The sequence below is a fragment of the Camelina sativa genome, chromosome 20 (assembly GCF_030686135.1).
Source record: "Camelina sativa cultivar CO46 ecotype springtype chromosome 20, ASM3068613v1".
NCBI classification, from domain to species: domain Eukaryota; kingdom Viridiplantae; phylum Streptophyta; class Magnoliopsida; order Brassicales; family Brassicaceae; genus Camelina; species Camelina sativa.
In genome coordinates this window covers 32,114,168-32,133,369 of record NC_141899.1, presented here as the reverse complement: position 1 = coordinate 32,133,369, position 19,202 = coordinate 32,114,168, and the positions used below count along the sequence as shown (strand labels likewise).

Here is a 19,202-nt window from a genome sequence, read left to right as displayed (position 1 = left end):
CATAAGCATCCTTGATGCTTTCAAAACCCAATACGTGCGCGTCCATTGTAGTGATTAGTGCATGCCGTCTTGACAAGGCGTCGGCGACTACGTTCTCCTTGCCCTTCTTGTACTTAATGACGTATGGGAACGACTCAATGAACTCCAACCATTTCGCATGACGTCTCTTGAGGTTGGTCTGGCCGCGGAGGTGCTTGAGGGTTTCGTGATCAGTATGAATCACAAACTCTCTCGCCAATAGATAATGTTGCCAAACCTCCATGGCACGAACGAGGGCGTATAACTCCTTGTCATACGTAGGGTAATTAAGCGTGGCCCCACTAAGCTTCTCACTAAAGTACGCCACCGGGGTGCCTCCTTGAGTCAGGACAGCTCCGACTCCAACTCCCGACGCATCGCACTCAACCTCAAAAGTTTTGTTGAAGTCGGGCAATGTAAGCAAGGGTGCTTGCGTGAGGCGTTTCTTGAGCTCGATGAACGCCTTGTCTTGTTCCTCTCCCCATCGAAACTCGCTGTTCTTCTTGATCACGGAGGTGAGAGGCGCGGCGATCGTACTGAAATCTCGCACAAACCTCCGGTAAAAACTGGCTAGGCCGTGGAACGACCGGACTTGAGTGATGCTCGTTGGCGTGGGCCACTCCTCTATTGCGCGTATCTTCTCTCCATCGACCTTGAGGCCCTGCGAACTCACAACAAAGCCTAAAAAGACCAATTCATCAGCAGCAAACACGCACTTTTTCAAGTTTGCGTAGAGTTGCTCTTCACGGAGGGTAAACAATACAACCTCTAGGTGTTTTACATGATCAGTCAAACTAGAGCTATATACCAATATATCATCAAAATAGACCACTACGAATTTATTGATAAACGACTTCAAAACATGGTTCATAAGACGCATAAAGGTAGAGGGGGCGTTAGAAAGACCGAATGGCATTACCAGCCATTCGTACAAACCCTGTTTTGTCTTGAAGGCCGTTTTCCACTCGTCACCCTCCTTCATCCGAACTTGATGGTAGCCGCTCTTCAGATCAATCTTTGAGAAGACACTGGCACCGCTAAGCTCGTCTAGCATGTCATCGAGGCGTGGAATGGGGTGGCGGTATTTGATAGTGATGTTGTTGACGGCTCGACAGTCAACGCACATCCTCCATGACCCGTCTTTCTTCGGGACTAGTAGCACTGGTACAGCACACGGACTCAAACTCTCTCGGACGTAACCTTGCGCCATGAGCTCTTTGACTTGTCGCTCAAGCTCCTTCGCCTCTTCAGGGTTGACACGGTAGGCCGGCCGGTTGGGAAGCTGCGCTCCTGGGACTAGATCGATCTGATGTTCGATCCCTCTGATCGGTGGTAGGCCTTCGGGGAGTTCTTCGGGGAACACATCGGCGAATCGCTTGAGGACGCCGCGTATGACCTCCGGTAAGGCTTCTAGTGAACCATCAAGACCTGAAAGCAATGCATCTCGAAACAACATCAAAATCACTTGGGCTGAGTCCTTAAGGGACTTTCTAACATCACCATATTGAATCAGGAAATTCTTTTTATCGTTCGAGTCTTTAGACAACTTGTCTTGCATTTCATGTACTTGCGTGGGGCTCAAGGGTTTCAAGCAAATACGTTTGTTGTCATGAACGAAAAAGTATTGGTTAGTATGGCCGCAGTGTGTGGTGCGCTTATCAAACTGCCATGGGCGCCCCAATAAGAGGTGGCTAGCTTGCATAGGCACCACATCACAAAGAACTTGATCCTTATACGGACCGATACTGAATGGGACCGTGACTTGTTCCTTTACTTGGATCACGGTCTTATCATTTAACCATCTCAACCGATAAGGGCGAGGGTGGTTTGTGGTTTCAAGAGAAAGTTTCTTGACAAGACTGGAACTTGCCACATTAGTGCAAGAACCTCCATCTATGATCAAGCCACAAACGCGACCACTTACAGTGCATCTCGTGTGGAAAATGTTGTCACGTTGGTTGGCGTCATCCGTGGCTACACCGGCGTTCAGGATGCGGCGTATCATGAGCAGTTCTCCGACCTCGGGTTCCGCAACAGCTTCTTCCAGCTTGGTTTCTCCTCGCACCATTTCTTCAGTGGCCTCATCGTTGGACTCGATCTCGCCAGCCTCAATCAGTATCATCGTCCGTGCGTTCGGACAATCACGAGCGTAATGGCCTCTCCCTTGGCACTTGAAACATACAATGTCGCGGCTCCGGACGTCGGTGGTGTTGCGTCGCGGATCTTGGCGCTCATTGGTGGCCGGCTCCCTAGGTTTGAACCTTGAGTCCGCGCTGGTCGCCTTTGGTTTTTCCGGCAATCGGTTTGATGGCGACGCGTTAGGAGTCCAATTGGTAGCTCCTTGAGTTCGGCCACGAGGCGCAGAGGCGCTCTTTTTCTTGATTTGAGTCTCAATTTGCACCGAGAGATGCAACAACTCCTCAAAAGTTTGATAGGGTTGGCGCTCGACCTTGCGTGCAATGCGTTCTTGCAATCCATCCAAGAACTGAGCCATGAGTGACACTTCGGAGTCATCGACTTGCAACCGGTTGCGCAAGTGTTCAAATTCTTCGTAATACTCCTCCACGTTCCGTGCGCCTTGCGTTAGTCGCCGAAACTTCTTCTGGAGCTCGTGGTGGTAGTAGGGAGGCACGTAGCGCCTTCGCATCTCTGCTTTCAAGACCTCCCAAACAGTGATAGGTCGGTCGCGGTTGCGTCGTTGTTCAGCCTCCAGTCGATCCCACCAGGTAAGGGCGTGATCGGTGAATTGTGCCACCGCATATTGGACCTTTCGTAGCTCCGGATAGGCATGGCACGAGTATAAGTGGTCCATGCGACTTTCCCATTCAAGATAGGCCTCGGGGTCTTACTTGCCTGCGAACGTTGGTGGGACCATCTTGTGGTTCGGCTCATAACGTCTCGGACCTTCGTCGTCTTGATCATCATAGCGGTGTCGTCGTCTAGGCCTCGGTTCAAATTCCTCATCAGACTGATCACTCGCTGGCTCGCGTCGTGGTCGCCTCGCGGGTAACGGATCTTCGCGAGGAGGATTCATAAGTTCAATCCTTGTGAGGCGATCAGCTAGTTGCTCTAGGCCGGCTCGTAATGCGACGAGAGTGACACCAATCTCTGGTGGCGCTGGTGGAATTTCTTCGGCCATCGTACGGACTGGTTGTTGGTGACGTGGCGTGGCTCCGCGGTATAGGTTTGAATTTAAACCTCGCAAAAAGAAAACCACACGTGAGTCTCACACGCTCAAGAGGACCACACAAAGATTCGTTCCACTATCAATGATTGAGGACAGCTATGACACATGCAATCCTATAACTAAAACAAATAAAGCAAAAGCAAAAGTAAAAGTACTACGCGACAAGAATTGCTTTATGCCTAAGACCGGAAACACAAAAACTAATCGCGAAACTAGCTTTATGGATCTAAAAGTGAACTCGCAAGAACACAAAGGAACAGAGATATGAACACGAAGAACAAATGCGAATTCTAACAACCTAAGCGGACGAAAGACAAACCTAAGCATGCCCCAAATTAAACCCAAAAGAACAAGCGAGTCCTATGGAGCTAAAAGATGCAAGCTTTAAACTCAAAGATGGAAACTTTAAAGGAACAGAGAGTTCTGGAAAGAACAACCTCGTAGGAGCTTTGAAGCTCTGATACCAAGCTGATGTGACCGCCGGACGCGGTCACGGTACGATCGCGGTACGGACGCGGCTTGGACTTACGGTCAACTTTCAGTCGGTGAAGCTTTTCACGGCCGAGGTTCTGGGCTTCGGTTCTAGGGAAGAATCAAACGATGGAAACGGAGTTTGAAGGAATTCAAACGAGCCATTCGGGAGATACTTCAGGAAGCCACGAACGGTTCAATCGGTCAGTACGGATGCGGGACGAGCGGGTGGACGTCTTTGAGGGAAACGATAGCGGAATGATTTGAGATGATTCGAGGGGACTCGAGAGAGATGAAAGAGGACAGATGGAAACGTAGTGAGGGGAAAATACGGATGGATCGATTGACGACACAAGAGGTTTGGCTCTCCTCTTGATACGGTCGCTAACAAGGGCGAACCCGGTTCGCGTCTTGTTAGGGTTTTCTCAAGGTTCAATCCCGGATTGAAGAAAGAGAAGAGTGAGACAAGTTTCAAGAATCTCTCTTGAGAAAAGTTTTATTTTCATACAAGTCTAAGGAGGAACAAGGGCTTAAGAAGAGTTTAAATAGCTAGGTCTAGGTAGGAGCTTAAGGACACGCGGATTCATCTTGATCCGCACATCGTCCTTTTGACGTGTCCCCTTGACAAAGAGAATACATCGCCACCTTTTGACTAACACGCTTAGCCACAAACACTCTCCAACGTTCACAAACATAGGATCAAAAGAGAATATTCTCAAGTTCAAAATTAAACCAAAAAACAAGAGGGAAAGAGAGATAACCGCCTTGGCCTTGCGCGTGAAGCAACTTAGCCTTTAGGCGTTTTGCGTTTAGCTCCATGCCTCGTTAAAACCTCCTCCGGTAAACCCATTGGGACAAACCTCGCTTAACGACTTCCTCGCTTAACGACTTGACCGTCTTCACTCTTGGGTAAGAGTGAAGACTAAGCGGACTGAGCCTTCGGAGTCTTCATTGGGTGGCTGGTGTCGGACGTAGGTTCGGACAAATAGGTTGAGCCGCTGTTTGGCCGCCTTTACTGAGCTCTTGGAACGTGTGGTGGCTCCGGGAATGATCGTTGGAGCCTTGGCCACGTCTGAAGAGGTTGCCCTGGTCGCGTCCAATGCGTCTTGGTCAGGCGTCTCGGTCGCGTCCGGCGTGTCTTGGTCTTCTTGGCTGAGGTCGCGTCCTGCGATCACATCAATGGAGGTCTACATCGACGATATGCTCGTCAAGTCACAGCACGCAAAGGATCATATCACTCATCTGCGACAATGCTTCGATACCCTCAACAAGTATGGGATGAAGCTTAACCCGGCAAAATGCACATTTGCAGTCAAATCCGGCGAATTCCTTGGGTACCTGGTAACCAGACGAGGCATCGAGGCAAACCCGAAACAAATTAAGGCGATCATCGATCTACCACAACCAAAGAACGCCAGAGAAGTACAACGATTAACCGGACGGATCGCTGCTCTAAACCGTTTTATATCCAGATCAACCGACAAGTGTCTACCATTTTACCAGCTTCTCAAAACAAAGGGCAAGTTCGAGTGGACCGAGGCCTGTCACAGCGCGTTCAACGAGCTAAAGAACTACTTATCGGCCCCACCGATCGTAGCAAAACCGGAGCTCGGCGAAATCTTATTTCTTTATATCGCGGTCTCAGAGTCGGCCGTCAGCGGTGTACTCGTTAAAGACGACCGAGGAGAGCAACGACCCATCTTTTATATAAGCAAATCACTCGACGACGCGAAAACTCGTTACCCGACAGTCGAGAAGGTTGCTCTGGCAGTCGTCACGTCCGCAAGAAAGCTCCGACCGTATTTCCAGTCGCACACTGTCGCTGTCCTGTCCAACCAACCTTTACGATCCATACTGCACAGCCCGAATCAATCGGGCCGACTAACAAAATGGGCAATTGAACTTAGCGAGTACGACATCGAGTATCAAACTCGTCCAGCTGCAAAGTCCCAAGTACTCGCTGACTTTCTGATTGAACTACCGCTTGGGGAAGCCGAACCAACACCCACTGACCCGTCAGATGACCGGTGGACCCTACATGTGGACGGAGCATCCTCTCATCTTGGGTCAGGGATAGGAGTTCGGCTAACTTCGCCGACCGGAGAAATTTTGGAGCAATCCTTCCGTCTCCGATTCCAAGCAACCAACAACGTCGCCGAGTACGAAGCACTCATCGCCGGTCTAAAGCTCGCCAACGGAATGCAGATCAAGCGGATAAGAGCTTTCTGCGACTCTCAGCTCGTCGCCAACCAGTTCAGTGGAGAGTATGACACCAAAATTGAACCTATGGCCGCCTACCTCGATGTCGTTAGGATTTTGTCAAAACGCTTCGACGAATTTGAGCTCATCAAAATTCCCAGAGGAGACAATGCCCCGGCTGACGCTTTGGCAGCACTCGCTTCAACATCGGATCCTGACCTTCGGCGAATCATCCCGGTGGATAGCATAGATACGCCGAGCATAAGCGAAGCGTATCCCGAGACTTGCCTCGCACTCCACCAGCCCAATGAAATTAGGACGACTTATCGAACGATGAGGTCACACCGAGGATGCGAACCAGCCTCAGACAGCGACGCGACAGATTGGCGAGTCGAAATCCGAGCATACTTAGCCGATGGCGACGTACCAACAGACAAATGGGCTAAACGAAGATTAAAAGCCAAGGCCGCCCACTACACCTTAATGAAAGATCATTTGTTACGATGGACGGCGGCAGGAGCCCTTTTGCTCTGCATACACGGCAACGATACCGAGCGCGTCATGATGGAAATGCATGAAGGGGCCGGAGGAAATCACTCAGGTGGCCGAGCCTTGGCACTGCGAATCAGGAAGCATGGCCATTACTGGCCAACGATGATATCTGACTGCGAAAAGTTCGTTGCCAAGTGTGAAAAATGCCAGCGACACGCCCCCATTATTCATCAGCCGACTGAACTCCTGCAAACCGGAATAGCTCCTTACCCTTTCATGCGCTGGGCGATGGACATCATTGGCCCGCTACCAACTTCAAGACAAAAGCGATATATACTCGTCCTTACCGATTATTTCACCAAGTGGGTCGAGGCCGAATCTTACGCAAATATCAAGGCGAGGGACGTCCAACTCTTCATCTGGAAATATGTAATCTGTCGCCACGGTCTCCCGTACGAGATAGTCACTGACAACGGGTCGCAGTTTATTTCCCTGCAAATTCGAAAATTTTTGTGCACGATGGCGAATCAAACTAAGCAAGTCGACGCCGAGGTATCCGCAAGGAAACGGCCAAGCCGAAGCTACCAACAAGACTATACTCGATGGCCTAAAGAAAAGACTAGACGCCAAGAAGGGTGCCTGGGCCGACGAGCTTGACGGAGTACTTTGGTCCTACCGAACGACCCCAAGGACATCCACTAACCAAACCCCATTTTCCTTAGCCTACGGGATGGAAGCAATGGCACCCGCTGAGGTCGGCAGTTCCAGCCTCCGACGAACAATGCTCGTCCAAAACACCGCACTTAACAGTCAGATGCAAATGGATAGACTCGACGAGTTGGAAGAAGAACGAGACAAAGCACTCCTACGAATCCAAAACTACCAGCTCGCCACAGCCAAGTACTACAACAAGAAAGTTCACAACCGGCATTTCGACGAAGGGGACCTCGTCCTCCGTAAAGTCTTTGAAAATACTGCCGAACCAGATGCCGGAAAAATGGGAGCCAATTGGGAGGGTCCATATCTAGTATCCAAGGTCGTCCATCCTGGCGTATACGAACTCTTAACAATGGGCGGTAAACCAGTGCCGAGATCTTGGAATTCGATGCATCTCAAGCGCTACTACTACTGAAAATCACCAAGCGAGCTCGGCTATATCCAGCTCGTCCTTTCTTTAGTTTAAATAAACATGTAAATGTGAACTACGAGTGGCTTGATCCCTCCTGATCGGAGGGTACGTAGGCAGTCCCATTCTACGGGACACAGCCGCCAATAATATAAAATTTCTTTTTCAAATCATCGTTTGCGAATTATTTTAGTCATTACCCTGGCCCGGTAATGACCCGACGTTCCGACGTATTATTCTAAGCCGAGTCGCAACTCGCATAAAAGGGTAAGCCGACTGTTAACGGTCGCCCCTGGTTATATTAAGCTGAGTCGCAACTCGCACTAAAGGATAAGCCGACTATTAACGGTCACCCCCGGTTATATTAAGCCGAGTCTAACTCGCATAAAAGAGATAAGCCGACCATCACGAGTCGCACTTTTTAAAAAAAAAAAAACAACAAAAAAGGCGACGTTAAAAAAATATTGGAGTCAAGTAAAAAGTAGAACTCTCAGGAGTACGAAATTTGATTTATTTAAAGGGGAGGATGCAAGTCTGATGTGGGCGCCGACCCCATTACGGCACAAACCAAAAAAAAAATATAATAAAAGGAGAGGAAAGAGCTACAACAACGGAAAACAAGTCATTCAATTCCTAGATCGGCATTGGAAGGCTCGTTAAATTCCAACCCGCCAATTGTTGTCTGCCAATAGCGGCATGATTCTTTCACATCCTTCAGCAGATCCATCGGAACAGCCATGCCTCGCCCAACCATGTCCTCGAGGTACGCACAAATCCTTTCGACGCGACTACTTTCGCTAAAATAGTGATTTGTGCTCTCCAACTGCGTCACGTAGCGGCAAAGCACGTCGACACGATCACGACAGGTTTCGATCTCCTCTTGTTCCTCAAACGGCCTCCGACCAAGGGTATCAAGGTCGCCCTGCTCAAGTGCGGGAATTACCACTTCCGCACATAAATCTTCGTGCCGGGTGCGTTCTTCCACCAAACGATTCCATCACCACTTCGGGAAGAAAAACCCTTCGTCGATCAGCGGTTCAAGACATTCAATAACCCCGTCAACACGACAGAAGTCGTAGTAACGTTCGAAAGAACGACGGGTGGCAATGACGTAAGCCCTTAATCGCTGAATGCGAGCGTTATAGTAGTTAAGTTCTGATTGAATCACCTCGTCGGATCTAACGCCGAGTTGTTCCCGCGCCCTGCGCAACCACGCCGATCTTGTCGTCACCGGCATTAGAGCAACTCTCTTCTTCCTACAAAAACAACAAACTCACCAAGACAGGATTGAAGGGAAACACAAAGACTATTTATAAGACGGGGAGCACAAGTCCTAACAGGCGCAAGTTCCCAAAACTAAAAAAGGCATTCAATGAATCCAATAAGCAACGCTTCGAAAATTAAAGCATTAAATGAGACCCTCAATTAATGCCCCCAAAAGGAAGAATAAAGTTTTCAAGGGAGCCGACCCCTATACACGGCGCATAAAGTACGAGGGAGCCGACCCCAAAACACGGCAAAAGAAAGATAGTACGAGGGAGCCAACCCCTCAACACGGCGACAACACTGATCACGAGACTAGGCCAGCAACCGGAGACTCGCGCCCAGGAGTGGAAGGACGAGGTAACCCTTCGGCAGAACAGTCCAGAACCTGCTCCTCGACTCCATTAGAAGGTTGGTCGGTGACTTGCACCTCAACTCCGTCTGAAGGGCGATCGTCAACCCGCTCCTGCTCGTCCAGTTCTTCACCCCCGATCTCCCCACTCTCCGACCTCTCATCCTCGCCCTCATTAGTATGACCCTCCGTATTCCTGCTGATTGGGGAAGCGATCCAAGTCGGAATTGGGGGGAGAGGCCCGGCGAAAATCTGAGACAAGTCAAAATCAGCCTCGGAGATGTCAGGCAGATCAAACTCTTCAACCTCGCCCTTCAGCTGATTCATCACGGCCACAACCTGGTCCTTAAGCTCCTCATCAAGCAAGGAATCGACCCTCGGCGACGAGCGTTTCAAGCATTTGAACGTTCCCAATAGCTTGGTTGTATTCGAGGAATTTCTCCTGCGACGCTTCAACCGCTTTGGCGTGGCTTTTGTGCTTCGATAAAAGCCTCTGCACGCGACCGGCCACCTCGTGAAAGGCATTGATTCGCTCATGGTGCCCATATTCATCACGCCGATCCCTGAGCCTTCTCGTCTCCGAGCTAAGGGTGAGCTTCAAACCATTGCAGGAAGCTTCGGACTCCTTAAGCTTCGTCGAGAGAGAATCCCGCTCTTTGATAAGCCCACTCCGGTGATGTTCGAGCTTGGCCACAAGGTCGCTAAGCCTCTGGTTGGACCGAACTGCCTCTCCCAATTGAGCCTCGAGTCGCTCAATCCTCTCATTTGACGCCCCTGAACGTTCCATGTCTCGAACACGACTTTCGTAGCGGGTGGCCATGCGGTTAATACGCGCAATAAACTGTTTTAAAAAAAAAAATTTAAAATACATTCAAGGAAGATCTGCGAAGCGAATTGATTTAACCGACGAACCTCAAAAGATGCTTGAGCAACTTCGGTGACAGCGTCGGCCTCTTTCATCCTCTCAACAGAAGGGAGACGACCTTCGCCATAATGAATCTTCCGAAACAACTCGGCACAAGACTGCAGGTCAGATGGAAAGGGACGAGCTCCAGATGAATGAGCAAAATCCCAACTGAAGTCGGTCGGCTTCGACTTCTTCAGTAGGACAGACGGCTCTTGTTCAGGGCCATCCTTCCTTTTATGCGACCTTTGTGGAGGGTTGGCAATGCGACCAGAAGTCCCGTCCACCTTCCTCCTTGGAAGCGTCTCCTCAGGGCCGGTGTGGCGGTTAGGCGGGGGAGACCTTTGATGCATCCGTGAAGGATCATCTACAGCTCGACGAGGGGAAGGGGGGACCTTTTTGGACGAATCTACAGCAGGGGGATCGGAACCTCGACGAACATCCTGACGGGGAGCCGACCGAGACGACGGCTCTGAAGCTTGGCGATAGCGAGCGGATGCATTAGGGACGTTCAAGTTCAGTTTCCCCATAGTCTCAGCTAAAAAAATAATAATAAGACGGGGACAATATCAAAACAAAGCTCGCAACGTATATATGTACTACCAAAAAAAATATAATAAAAAAATATAGTACCTCTTGGTCTTCGGTTGGATGCTGACTTCCGTGGACGATCCTTTCTACCCTCGGTTCCCGGCCAAACGAAGGGGCAACGGAGCTTAATCGCGTCTATTTCGGCTCGGAAAGAAGAAGGGTATGAAACAAACACCTCGGAATAACAACTGCAAATTTTAAAAAAAAGGAGGGGGGGTTAAGAAAAACCAAAGGAAGCAAGTGAAGATAACTAAGCAAGAAGGGTCGGCTACCGGGTGAAGGGTTCCACCCAAAAAACCAAGGGATCGACGGATCCTCCATAACCCCCGCGGCAACTTCCAAAAAGAAATACGAGCCTTTCCAGTTATACGTTTTACCCTTGGCACCCTCGACGAGCGTCGTCTTCTTTCCCGAGGCTACGTAATAAAGCCCGGGAGTCTTCTCCCGACTCGATGGATTCACACACGTCAACTCTTCAAAGTGATCACAAGTAAGCTTGACCCTTGCAGCCTCGGCCATGATCGAAAGACCGACAGCATTTCGAAAGGTCGCCGGGGCAAATTGGGAAACAGCCGCCTTTCGACGAGCAAAATACGTCATCAAAAAAGACGGAAGAGGAAAGGTGAGTCCGCACTCGGTGAAGTATTTCTCTGAAAGACAAATAAAACCGGAAGGTGCATCCCAGGGACGTTGAAAGGCGTTCGGAATCAAAATCTTCGGCTTCGTGTTCAGTTTCCTGGGACAATCCGCAACAACTGTCACGTCAACTCTTAATTTCCCGATACGAACTGCGTCAACTGCCGCATCAATTTTTATCGACGTCGCCGGCATATGATTGAAGAGATTCTCGGTTGGCAAAGGGATGTCGTCCAAGTTAGGGAAAGACGGGCCATCGTTCAAAGGCTCGTCTATCAAGGAGGGAGTCTTGAAAGTGAGCCCTGAGGAGCTAGGGACTGCAGATCCAGGAGCAAGACGACGCTTTATCTCTTCGAATCGAGCCGCATCCGAATCCGTCGAAGACGAGTCAGAGGATCTTAGAGAACGAGTTCGACGGCGAACAGATTTGGTAGAGCCGCTAGATTCAGAAGTCGTCGCTCGTCGAAGGTGACTTCCGGCAGAGGGATTGGATGACTCGGATCGAGGAGAATTCATAATGAAAAAGCGACGACACACTAAAAGCAATATAACGACGAGATAGAAGAAAGGAAAAATACCTGAACGACGGGAGCACCAAAAACACGAGAAGATAACAAGATTAGAGAGGAAGTGATATTTATAGGGGAGGAAAGAAGAATACAGAAACGTCATCATTGCAGCACGCGCTCAATGACGAAACAACTTCCGGATTTCACGTGCTTCAAGCACCGAACGCGACGATTCGACCCTCAACGTTGGAAACCGCACCTTCACGCGCTACTCTGTATCATCCCACGCGCGGTCCTTCGCCTAAAGACTACGAACTAGAGACGAAGGGGGGGGACTATTGTTAGGGGTAGATCCAACCCCAACAAAAGGGCCCGGCCCAGGAAAAAGCCCATAAATATCCCTTTCGAGAGAGAAGGGTATTATGGTATTTTTCCTAGACGAACCGACACGATTCCCTATAAATACGGGCGTACGGCCTTTAGAAAAGGGGATCGAAGAAAAGCAGGAGAAGTCGTACAGCAAGTACAAGAGCTTAGCTCGTCCAAGCAAAAGTCAACGGTTCTAAGCTCATAGCTCGAAGAATCGACGAGAGATCAGCTCGTCTACTATCCTCGTCTACTTTTGTAACCCGTTTAAGTCGCGTTGTAGCCCGTCTTTTGTGTTTCGACATCAATATAATAGAAGAGAACTTCGACCCTCTTTGACCGAACTAAACATACTAATTGTGACCGAAAGGGACATCAACATATGCCGTAGCCTCCTTCACATACTCACATCATTAAGTCTTTATCAATCAAAAACCTAGAGGAGAGACAGACTAAGAGGAGGTATTGGTTTAGGATTTAAAGAGAATTTTAATGACTTTATGTTTTTTTAAATCTTGCTGATTTTTAAAATCATAGAAAATTAGAAAGTATAAAATGAGGATTCTAAAAGATTGTTTTGAAAGTTTTTTAAAATCTTGCTGATTTGTTTTTCCTAATCTTGTAAAATCTTTTATAAAAATTTTCAAACTTTCTCAAAAAAATATTGCACAATATTCTCTTGTTTATTCAAGGTTTTTGTCAAAAAAAGAAAAAATTGTTAAAATGTAGTATAAAATTAGAGGATATTGTTGACATGTCATTTTAGACTTTAAATGCACTACTAATGACTATGGTAAAAAAAAAAATCGATGTACAAAGTTTTCACTTTGACTATGACCAATTGATATCATAAACAAGAGTGTGCTTCTATGATGAGATTAGATGAGTCATAAGGTGGTAAACCAAATAAATAATGTATGTGCAACCCATGAGAAAATAGATATAGAAAAAAAAATCAATCACTAGTTAAACAATGCTTAGCTTATTGACAACATAAATGATGTAGTATTGTTCTTTTGCTATGTATAAAATCATGAACAATTTAATTGGACACAAATAAATAATAAAAGAAAACCACATTAAACCGATTGGTTCGTAGCAAGAAATCTACCGGTATGATATGTGGATAAGTCCACCGTGCACCAAAACGAGTTTAAGTTAGTTCATAAGGCAAGTTCATAGGCTAAACATATCTCATCTTCTGGGTTTTGTTAATCACATCTATTTAATTTTCACTGTTTAGTGCTCATTAGCGGGCTAAAGTTAGTTCTTGTTTACCATTTGAGATCAAAGCTCACTTACTTTAGTAATACGACTTTGTAAATGCATGTTTTGGTAACATAAAAGCCAATTTTCCTGAGACCAAGTGTTAACCCACTTCAACATTCGATTAATGTCGTTATAAATCTGTTTTAAAAGTCATTATATTGTACATTCTGCTTGAGAACATTACTCTTCCACTGCTCTGGATGATTAGAATCATATAAGCATCAAACAACTAAATCGATAATACATGTAATTACTGATTGAGTTCTCTCTCCAACAAGAGAGTGTACATAAGCCAAAATATAACAAAACAACACCTGCAGCAACATTTTTAGTCAATAGCTTGTCAAACTTCCAAATACTCCATCATCAGTGAGTCTCTTCAAGGCTTGTAGACATCTAGAAAAAGCCAGCTAGTCTAATTTCTAAGATATAAAAACATTTTTAGACTCAGACTCAGTTCCAAACTAGTAGCTAGACAACATTTTGAGGTAGAATATAGTAAGGGGCCGGGACTTTAACATTGTGCGTCGAACTAAGGATAGGGGTAGAACCAGAAACATCGACATGAGTGATTTGGTCGACATCCCAGATTCGGAAGGCAAGCTCCAGGAAAAGAAGTGACAGGGACAGCGAACGGTTCAGACCTCGAGAGGAAGATACAGAGATCTCCGATGTCTTTAGTGTAATCCGCGTTTCCTTCTTCGTCAAGTTTGAAGCCCATTAAAGCTTCTGTTTTCATTTTAGCAGTACCATCGATGATCTTGGCTGTATTCTTGTACAACTTAACCAAAAATGTTTGACCTGTGGATTGAGACTCAACCAAGTGTTCGCTTGTGAAGCACGAATCCAGAAGCTTCCGTTTCTCTGTCAGCTTGGGAAGGTTATGGTTATCAAATCGCAAACTCTGAAGCATGGGTGTTTGCATTTGTGCGTGGAGATCCCATGATTCGATGAGGTGGCCTCCAGATCCGGGAATACGAAACATGTTATCTTTCGTGGAAAACATGACACGTGAAGAGAAGAAGCAGGGGTTTTGGATTCAGTTGCTTTGAGCGGGTCTACAGAAGCTGATTTGAGGTCCTAAGAACTTGACAGCCACAACACAGTCTTCATCCTCCGGAGACGGTGAGGACATTGACACGTTGGTGACGATTTGGGTTTGACAACGAGGCAGAGTAACAAGCGGAGGCAGAGGAATGCGTTTCGGATCTGTATACGACGCAACAGGGTTTAGATCATCTTGGAGACGCAGAATCCCATCTTCCTTATTCAATGTAGCTACCCATCCATGAGATGCCCCAATTGTTACAGTTGCATAATCACGAAGATCATTGTACAGCAACTCCAGAGGCACCTTCTTTTCCAAAGTAGTGCAGTCATCTTCATTAGCATAATGAATGATGAGTTCTCCACACGGAGTAGCGCCCATGATGGAACAAGGAGGGGTTTGCAGCAATGAAGTTGAGAAGCCATTAGAGACAGTAAGAAGAAGAGATGATCTCACGGACGCAGGTTTCCCTAGGCGGAACCTCGAGACGCGGCTAAGAAGCAGAGACATGAAACAGGAATTATGTACTTAAAGAAAAGCAAGAAAAAAAACCCTAATGGAAGAAATTTGGTAATCTTGTCTACCTAAAACCCTCGATCAATATAAGGTAAGTAAGGTACTGTATAATGAATGGCCTTGGTCACCAAGTTTTGGTCTGACAACTTTCTCTTTTCTTTATATTTCCAATTACTCCAACCAAATAAATGGACTTGCCCCACCAAATTTTCGTTTGACACACATACTAAAAGAATATGGGAAGTGGAAACAAAACTTGCTAAAAGAATTTGACAGCAAAGCGTTTTAATGCAGTAACTACATATTCTGAAGATTGAGTGAAGTCTGTGATAGAATATAGGAATATTCTTGTTATTAGTTTGTGTGGTAAGTTATTAATATCTCAAGTGTAATCTCTGATTTTGTGTAACCTCTTTGGCTATATTTAGCCTAGTAAATCATTCCCAGTGAGAACTTCAGTCTGTAATAGTTATGAAACCGGGAAGAAAAGAGTAGTGGCACCGTCGGAACAGCGAGAGGGACTAATGAAAGTGAGGATCTTTCTTTTGACCCTAAGCTCTATCAAAACTGCAATCAATGATGTTGAAACAAAGAACAGGGTAAAGACATCGGTGGTGGAAAAAAACATGAAGCGAAGTGGGAAGCTGATGAGTGTGGAAGCCAGAAGACGCCGTTTAAAGGAATTACAATACATATATATATATATATATATATAGAATGCAATTGACATAACCGCCGGCGATATGTAATTGACAGAATCAAAAATGCTGTATACACTTTGTTTAACTAAATTCTTTAATCCATGGCAAGAATTGGATAGAAAAAATGTAAAATGCTGATACACTTTGTTTTCCTAAGGGATATACACTTCGATTTCCAGATTAATGAGTCCCAAAAAAAGAACATATGTTTATCTACAAGACATTGAGAAAATATGGAGCTCCTGTTGAACGCCTGCAACTCCCTGATTTCACTTGCTCCCTGCATCATATTTAACCATTTTGTGATTTATCTATAAGGAACAATCAAAACAAAATAACATGCCAAAGAGATTAACAACATAATAGACCTTCTCATGTCAATCAGAGCTTAACAACATAAACCATATTGATATATCTAACAGCAGCAGCTCAAACCACACCATGCAGCTGCAAAACCATATTGAGCAATGAGCATATCTCTATGCATCACATTACCTATTTTGATATCTGAAAATTCCTAAATCAACTGGAAGCTATTCCTTAGTGTTTCAATCCAGAAATAACATGTATATATATATGATATTATAGTTTCAATCCAGAAATAACATGTATAAATTTGGAAGCACATAACATGTATATGCTTCATGTGATGAGATGTTGAACATCAGGATTCAGGATTCACTGCCTTGGTATATGCTTACACACCTTATCTCAGTGCAAACTACTCCAAGCATTGGTTCCACGTGATGCTATTTAAATAACAATTAGCCTAACTATCCGCTCAATCCTGTTTTAAGTCCCAGACACTCCCAACGAGTTAAACAACAGATCTAACCTAATCCGAAAATCATGGGAAAACTCATCTATTCGATTATATCTTTCGAAAGAATTAAAGTGACCCTATTGAATCTCAACCAGCAGAAACCTAAATTCGAAACCCCCATTAAGCACAATACAACGAGCTACAAGAACCATTGTAGAAGTTTAAGTAAGAAACTCATACCATATTTGCATTAGTCAGATGTGGAGTCAGATGTGGAGTCAGAGGTGGAGTCAGAACTGCCAAAATCGAGCACAGAAGTGGGTGAGTATCTACCACCAACATGCGTCTCCATAGAGTCTCGAGAATCGTCACCAACATCATCCTGGTACTGAGAATAACTACCCTCCATTGAGCCTTCGAAACCATAATGTTCTTCTGCTGCTTCTTCTGTAAGTCCAACTCCAGTATCGTATCTCTCCTCATACAAATCACTCTCGCTTGACTGTATAAAATCCTCTCCTACAATGCCACCATTCACCTTTTCCCACACCTTAGCAGAGCTTTGTATATATTTGTCCACGATGAGAAGATAAAGCTCGTCATTATGCTGCATTCAAAAAAACACAAACTAAGTCAGTAATAAACATCCCTAAAACAAAACGAAAAACAACATAATAGTACACCAGTATTATACCTTAATGGCAGTGTGGAACTTGTTACTGTTTACTAAGACACATATTTGATGATTCCCAATTTTTTCTTTTAAAGAATAGAGACCATAGTCTGTGAAATCACCATCCTTGTTCAGCATAATCGTTTCAAGATCAGGAGACCCAGAAGCATTTATTTCATTGCAGCATTTGGGCTCTACGTTCTGGAAACAGAGGCAAATTGTGAATGAGTACACAGATTAAAAAAAAAACTAGAAAACTGATCTAAAGCACAAAAAGTCAAAGTCATAATACCTTATCAGTTTCGATCCATCCATGGAACAAAGGTATCTGTAGGACATCAAAAATTAAAGAGCAGCTGTTGTCTCCAAAAGAGTCAATCCTATTACACAGTGGTTTTGGTGGACGATAATCTCTAAGATCTTGAGCTCTGGAAATAGCATCAGGGAGGCTGTTTTTCATCGTTTCAGGGCAAAGTTCTTGTATTTTCTCATTTAGAAACCGAACCAATTCCCACTCGTCAGTGAACTCATCCTCAAGAATAATATTTTCTCTTAAGATGAGAGCATTACCTAGAAAGAAAAACATAAAGTCAGCAATAAGTAACTTTCCCCAAAGCCTAACCTAAGTGATTGTTCTCAGAACTCACATATTGATATCAGAGAGTCTAGTCCATCCCCGTTGTGGAGTAAGATGGTCCTATATTCCCCAAGGAAATTAAATTCCATGGAAGTACAGTAGATGGAAGCCTCACCGATGGCATCCAAAGCAATACCCTCTCTTACCTCCTCTTTAAGATCGTCTCCTACCATTGAACCATTCATCAACTTTTTCCACACCTTACCCATGCTATTTAACTCTTTTTCCATTATGAGAAGATAAAGTTCTTCTTCATGCTACATCCCAAAAGAACACAGTAAGTTGTAATAAACAGAACTAAAACAAAAAACAACATACTACACCACTATTCTACCTTCATGGCAGTGTGAAGCTGGTTTTTGTGTACTACTACACATATTTGATGTTCCCCAATTTTTTCTTTCAAAGTTGAGAAACCATCGAGTGTAACATCTCCACTAGCCATAGCGTTTTCAAGATCAGACGAACCAGGAACCTCTATCTCATCGTAGGATTTGGGTTCTACGTTCTGGAATCCGAGACCCATATATGAATGAGAACAGAGATTTAAAACTATAAAATAAAAAAAAAATCAAACTTTAGGGAAGTTAAGGATACCTTATCATCAGTAATGATCCATCCGTGGACCAAAGCAATCTGTAACACATCAAAAATGGAAGAGCATGTGTTTTCCCTGAATGAGCCAATCCCATCCCACACTGGCTTTGGGTTATACTTGGCAAGATCCTGAGTTGTGGAAACTGCATGATCGAGGCTATCTTTCATCGTTTCAGGACAAAGTTCTTTTAGTTTCTCTTTAAGAAACAAGACCAATTCCGATTCGGTGGTTAAGTCGCTATCAAGAACTAATTTTTCTCTGAGCATGAGTGCATTGCCTAATAAAAAAACAAAAAAAATGAAAATCAGAAACACGCAAAACTCCACAAATCCGCGATTGGGTTCAAGAATTTACATATTGACAGAAGCGATTGAACCCCATTCCCGTTATGGAGGAGGATGCTCCTCCTTTCCCCAAAAAAATCAATACTACTCGTAGTACTGTAGACGCCATCATCACCACGTGTGCTGCTGCTTGCTTCAGCCATTATCCCGAACTGGTGAGACGAAAGATTGGTTCTTGTGCGAAGAAGGAGGAACGATCGAGAAGAATAAAGATCTATTCTTGCGCGAAGAAGAAGAAGAGACTATGCGTAGAGAAAGCGAGAGACGCAATTCCGAAGAGAGCGAGCGAGAAAGGGAAAGAGATTGAGTGAAGAAGAAGAAGAGGACGAGCGAGAGATCAAGAAGAGGTTTTTAGATTTTGAAGAGAGCGAGAGAAAGGGACTGATTTTGGAGATTTAATCTCTTCGGAGTACGTTGTAGACAAAATGTCCAAAATTGTCGCTTTTATTACCTAATTGGCCACTCAATTTAACATTATGGAGAAGGTTAACTGAAATTGAAAAGGGCAAAATCGAGATTAAATATTTTAGTTAAAAAAG

At 45.4% G+C, this 19,202-nt stretch overlaps 3 protein-coding genes and 1 pseudogene across 4 annotated transcripts; 1 reads left to right on the top strand and 3 right to left on the bottom strand.

Annotated features, from left to right (window-relative positions):
- Positions 1–7,097: 7,097 nt before the first annotated feature.
- On the top strand, positions 7,098–7,499 carry LOC147919729 (uncharacterized). Its single transcript, XM_087504080.1, has one exon. It carries the CDS (start codon positions 7,098–7,100, stop codon positions 7,497–7,499), a length of 402 nt encoding a protein of 133 aa, XP_087360206.1.
- A 1,967-nt stretch (positions 7,500–9,466) lies between these two features.
- Positions 9,467–11,755, bottom strand: LOC147919728 (uncharacterized). The gene is made up of 4 exons (XM_087504079.1): positions 10,902–11,755; positions 10,646–10,791; positions 10,021–10,550; positions 9,467–9,949 (listed from the first exon to the last, which is right to left on the bottom strand). The coding sequence occupies exons 1-4, from the start codon at positions 11,753–11,755 to the stop codon at positions 9,467–9,469; spliced, it is 2,013 nt and encodes a 670-aa protein (XP_087360205.1).
- A 2,099-nt stretch (positions 11,756–13,854) lies between these two features.
- LOC104772834 (uncharacterized) lies at positions 13,855–14,941 on the bottom strand (annotated as a pseudogene).
- Positions 14,942–15,724: 783 nt separating this feature from the next.
- LOC104771724 (uncharacterized) lies at positions 15,725–19,079 on the bottom strand. 2 transcript variants are annotated; one of them, XR_764911.2, is made up of 9 exons: positions 18,674–19,079; positions 18,319–18,596; positions 18,056–18,229; positions 17,732–17,978; positions 17,377–17,654; positions 17,106–17,285; positions 16,652–17,018; positions 16,017–16,095; positions 15,725–15,928 (listed from the first exon to the last, which is right to left on the bottom strand). XR_764911.2 is itself a non-coding variant. In XM_010496302.2 (8 exons), the coding sequence occupies exons 1-7, from the start codon at positions 18,804–18,806 to the stop codon at positions 16,662–16,664; spliced, it is 1,647 nt and encodes a 548-aa protein (XP_010494604.1). In that variant the 5' UTR covers positions 18,807–19,079; the 3' UTR covers positions 15,725–15,928; positions 16,652–16,661. The 2 variants fall into 2 exon arrangements, 1 of the variants encoding a protein (XP_010494604.1); XM_010496302.2 differs by lacking the exon at positions 16,017–16,095.
- Positions 19,080–19,202: the final 123 nt, after the last annotated feature.

Bases quoted from the DNA above. Each gene is read 5' to 3' on its own strand.
- LOC147919729 (XM_087504080.1), top strand. From the start codon at position 7,098: ATGGAAGCAATGGCACCCGCTGAGGTCGGCAGTTCCAGCCTCCGACGA.
- LOC147919728 (XM_087504079.1), bottom strand. From the start codon at position 11,755: ATGAATTCTCCTCGATCCGAGTCATCCAATCCCTCTGCCGGAAGTCAC. The intron at 10,551-10,645 runs GTACTATATTTT...TTATTTTTTTAG, and splicing joins ATCCAACCGAAGACCAAGAG to CTGAGACTATGGGGAAACTG. The intron at 9,950-10,020 runs GTTCGTCGGTTA...TTTTTAAAACAG, and splicing joins TTGCTCAAGCATCTTTTGAG to TTTATTGCGCGTATTAACCG.
- LOC104771724 (XM_010496302.2), bottom strand. From the start codon at position 18,806: ATGGCTGAAGCAAGCAGCAGCACACGTGGTGATGATGGCGTCTACAGT. The intron at 18,230-18,318 runs GTATCCTTAACT...CTCGGATTCCAG, and splicing joins GGATCATTACTGATGATAAG to AACGTAGAACCCAAATCCTA. The intron at 17,655-17,731 runs GTGAGTTCTGAG...TTTTCTTTCTAG, and splicing joins AGACTCTCTGATATCAATAT to GTAATGCTCTCATCTTAAGA.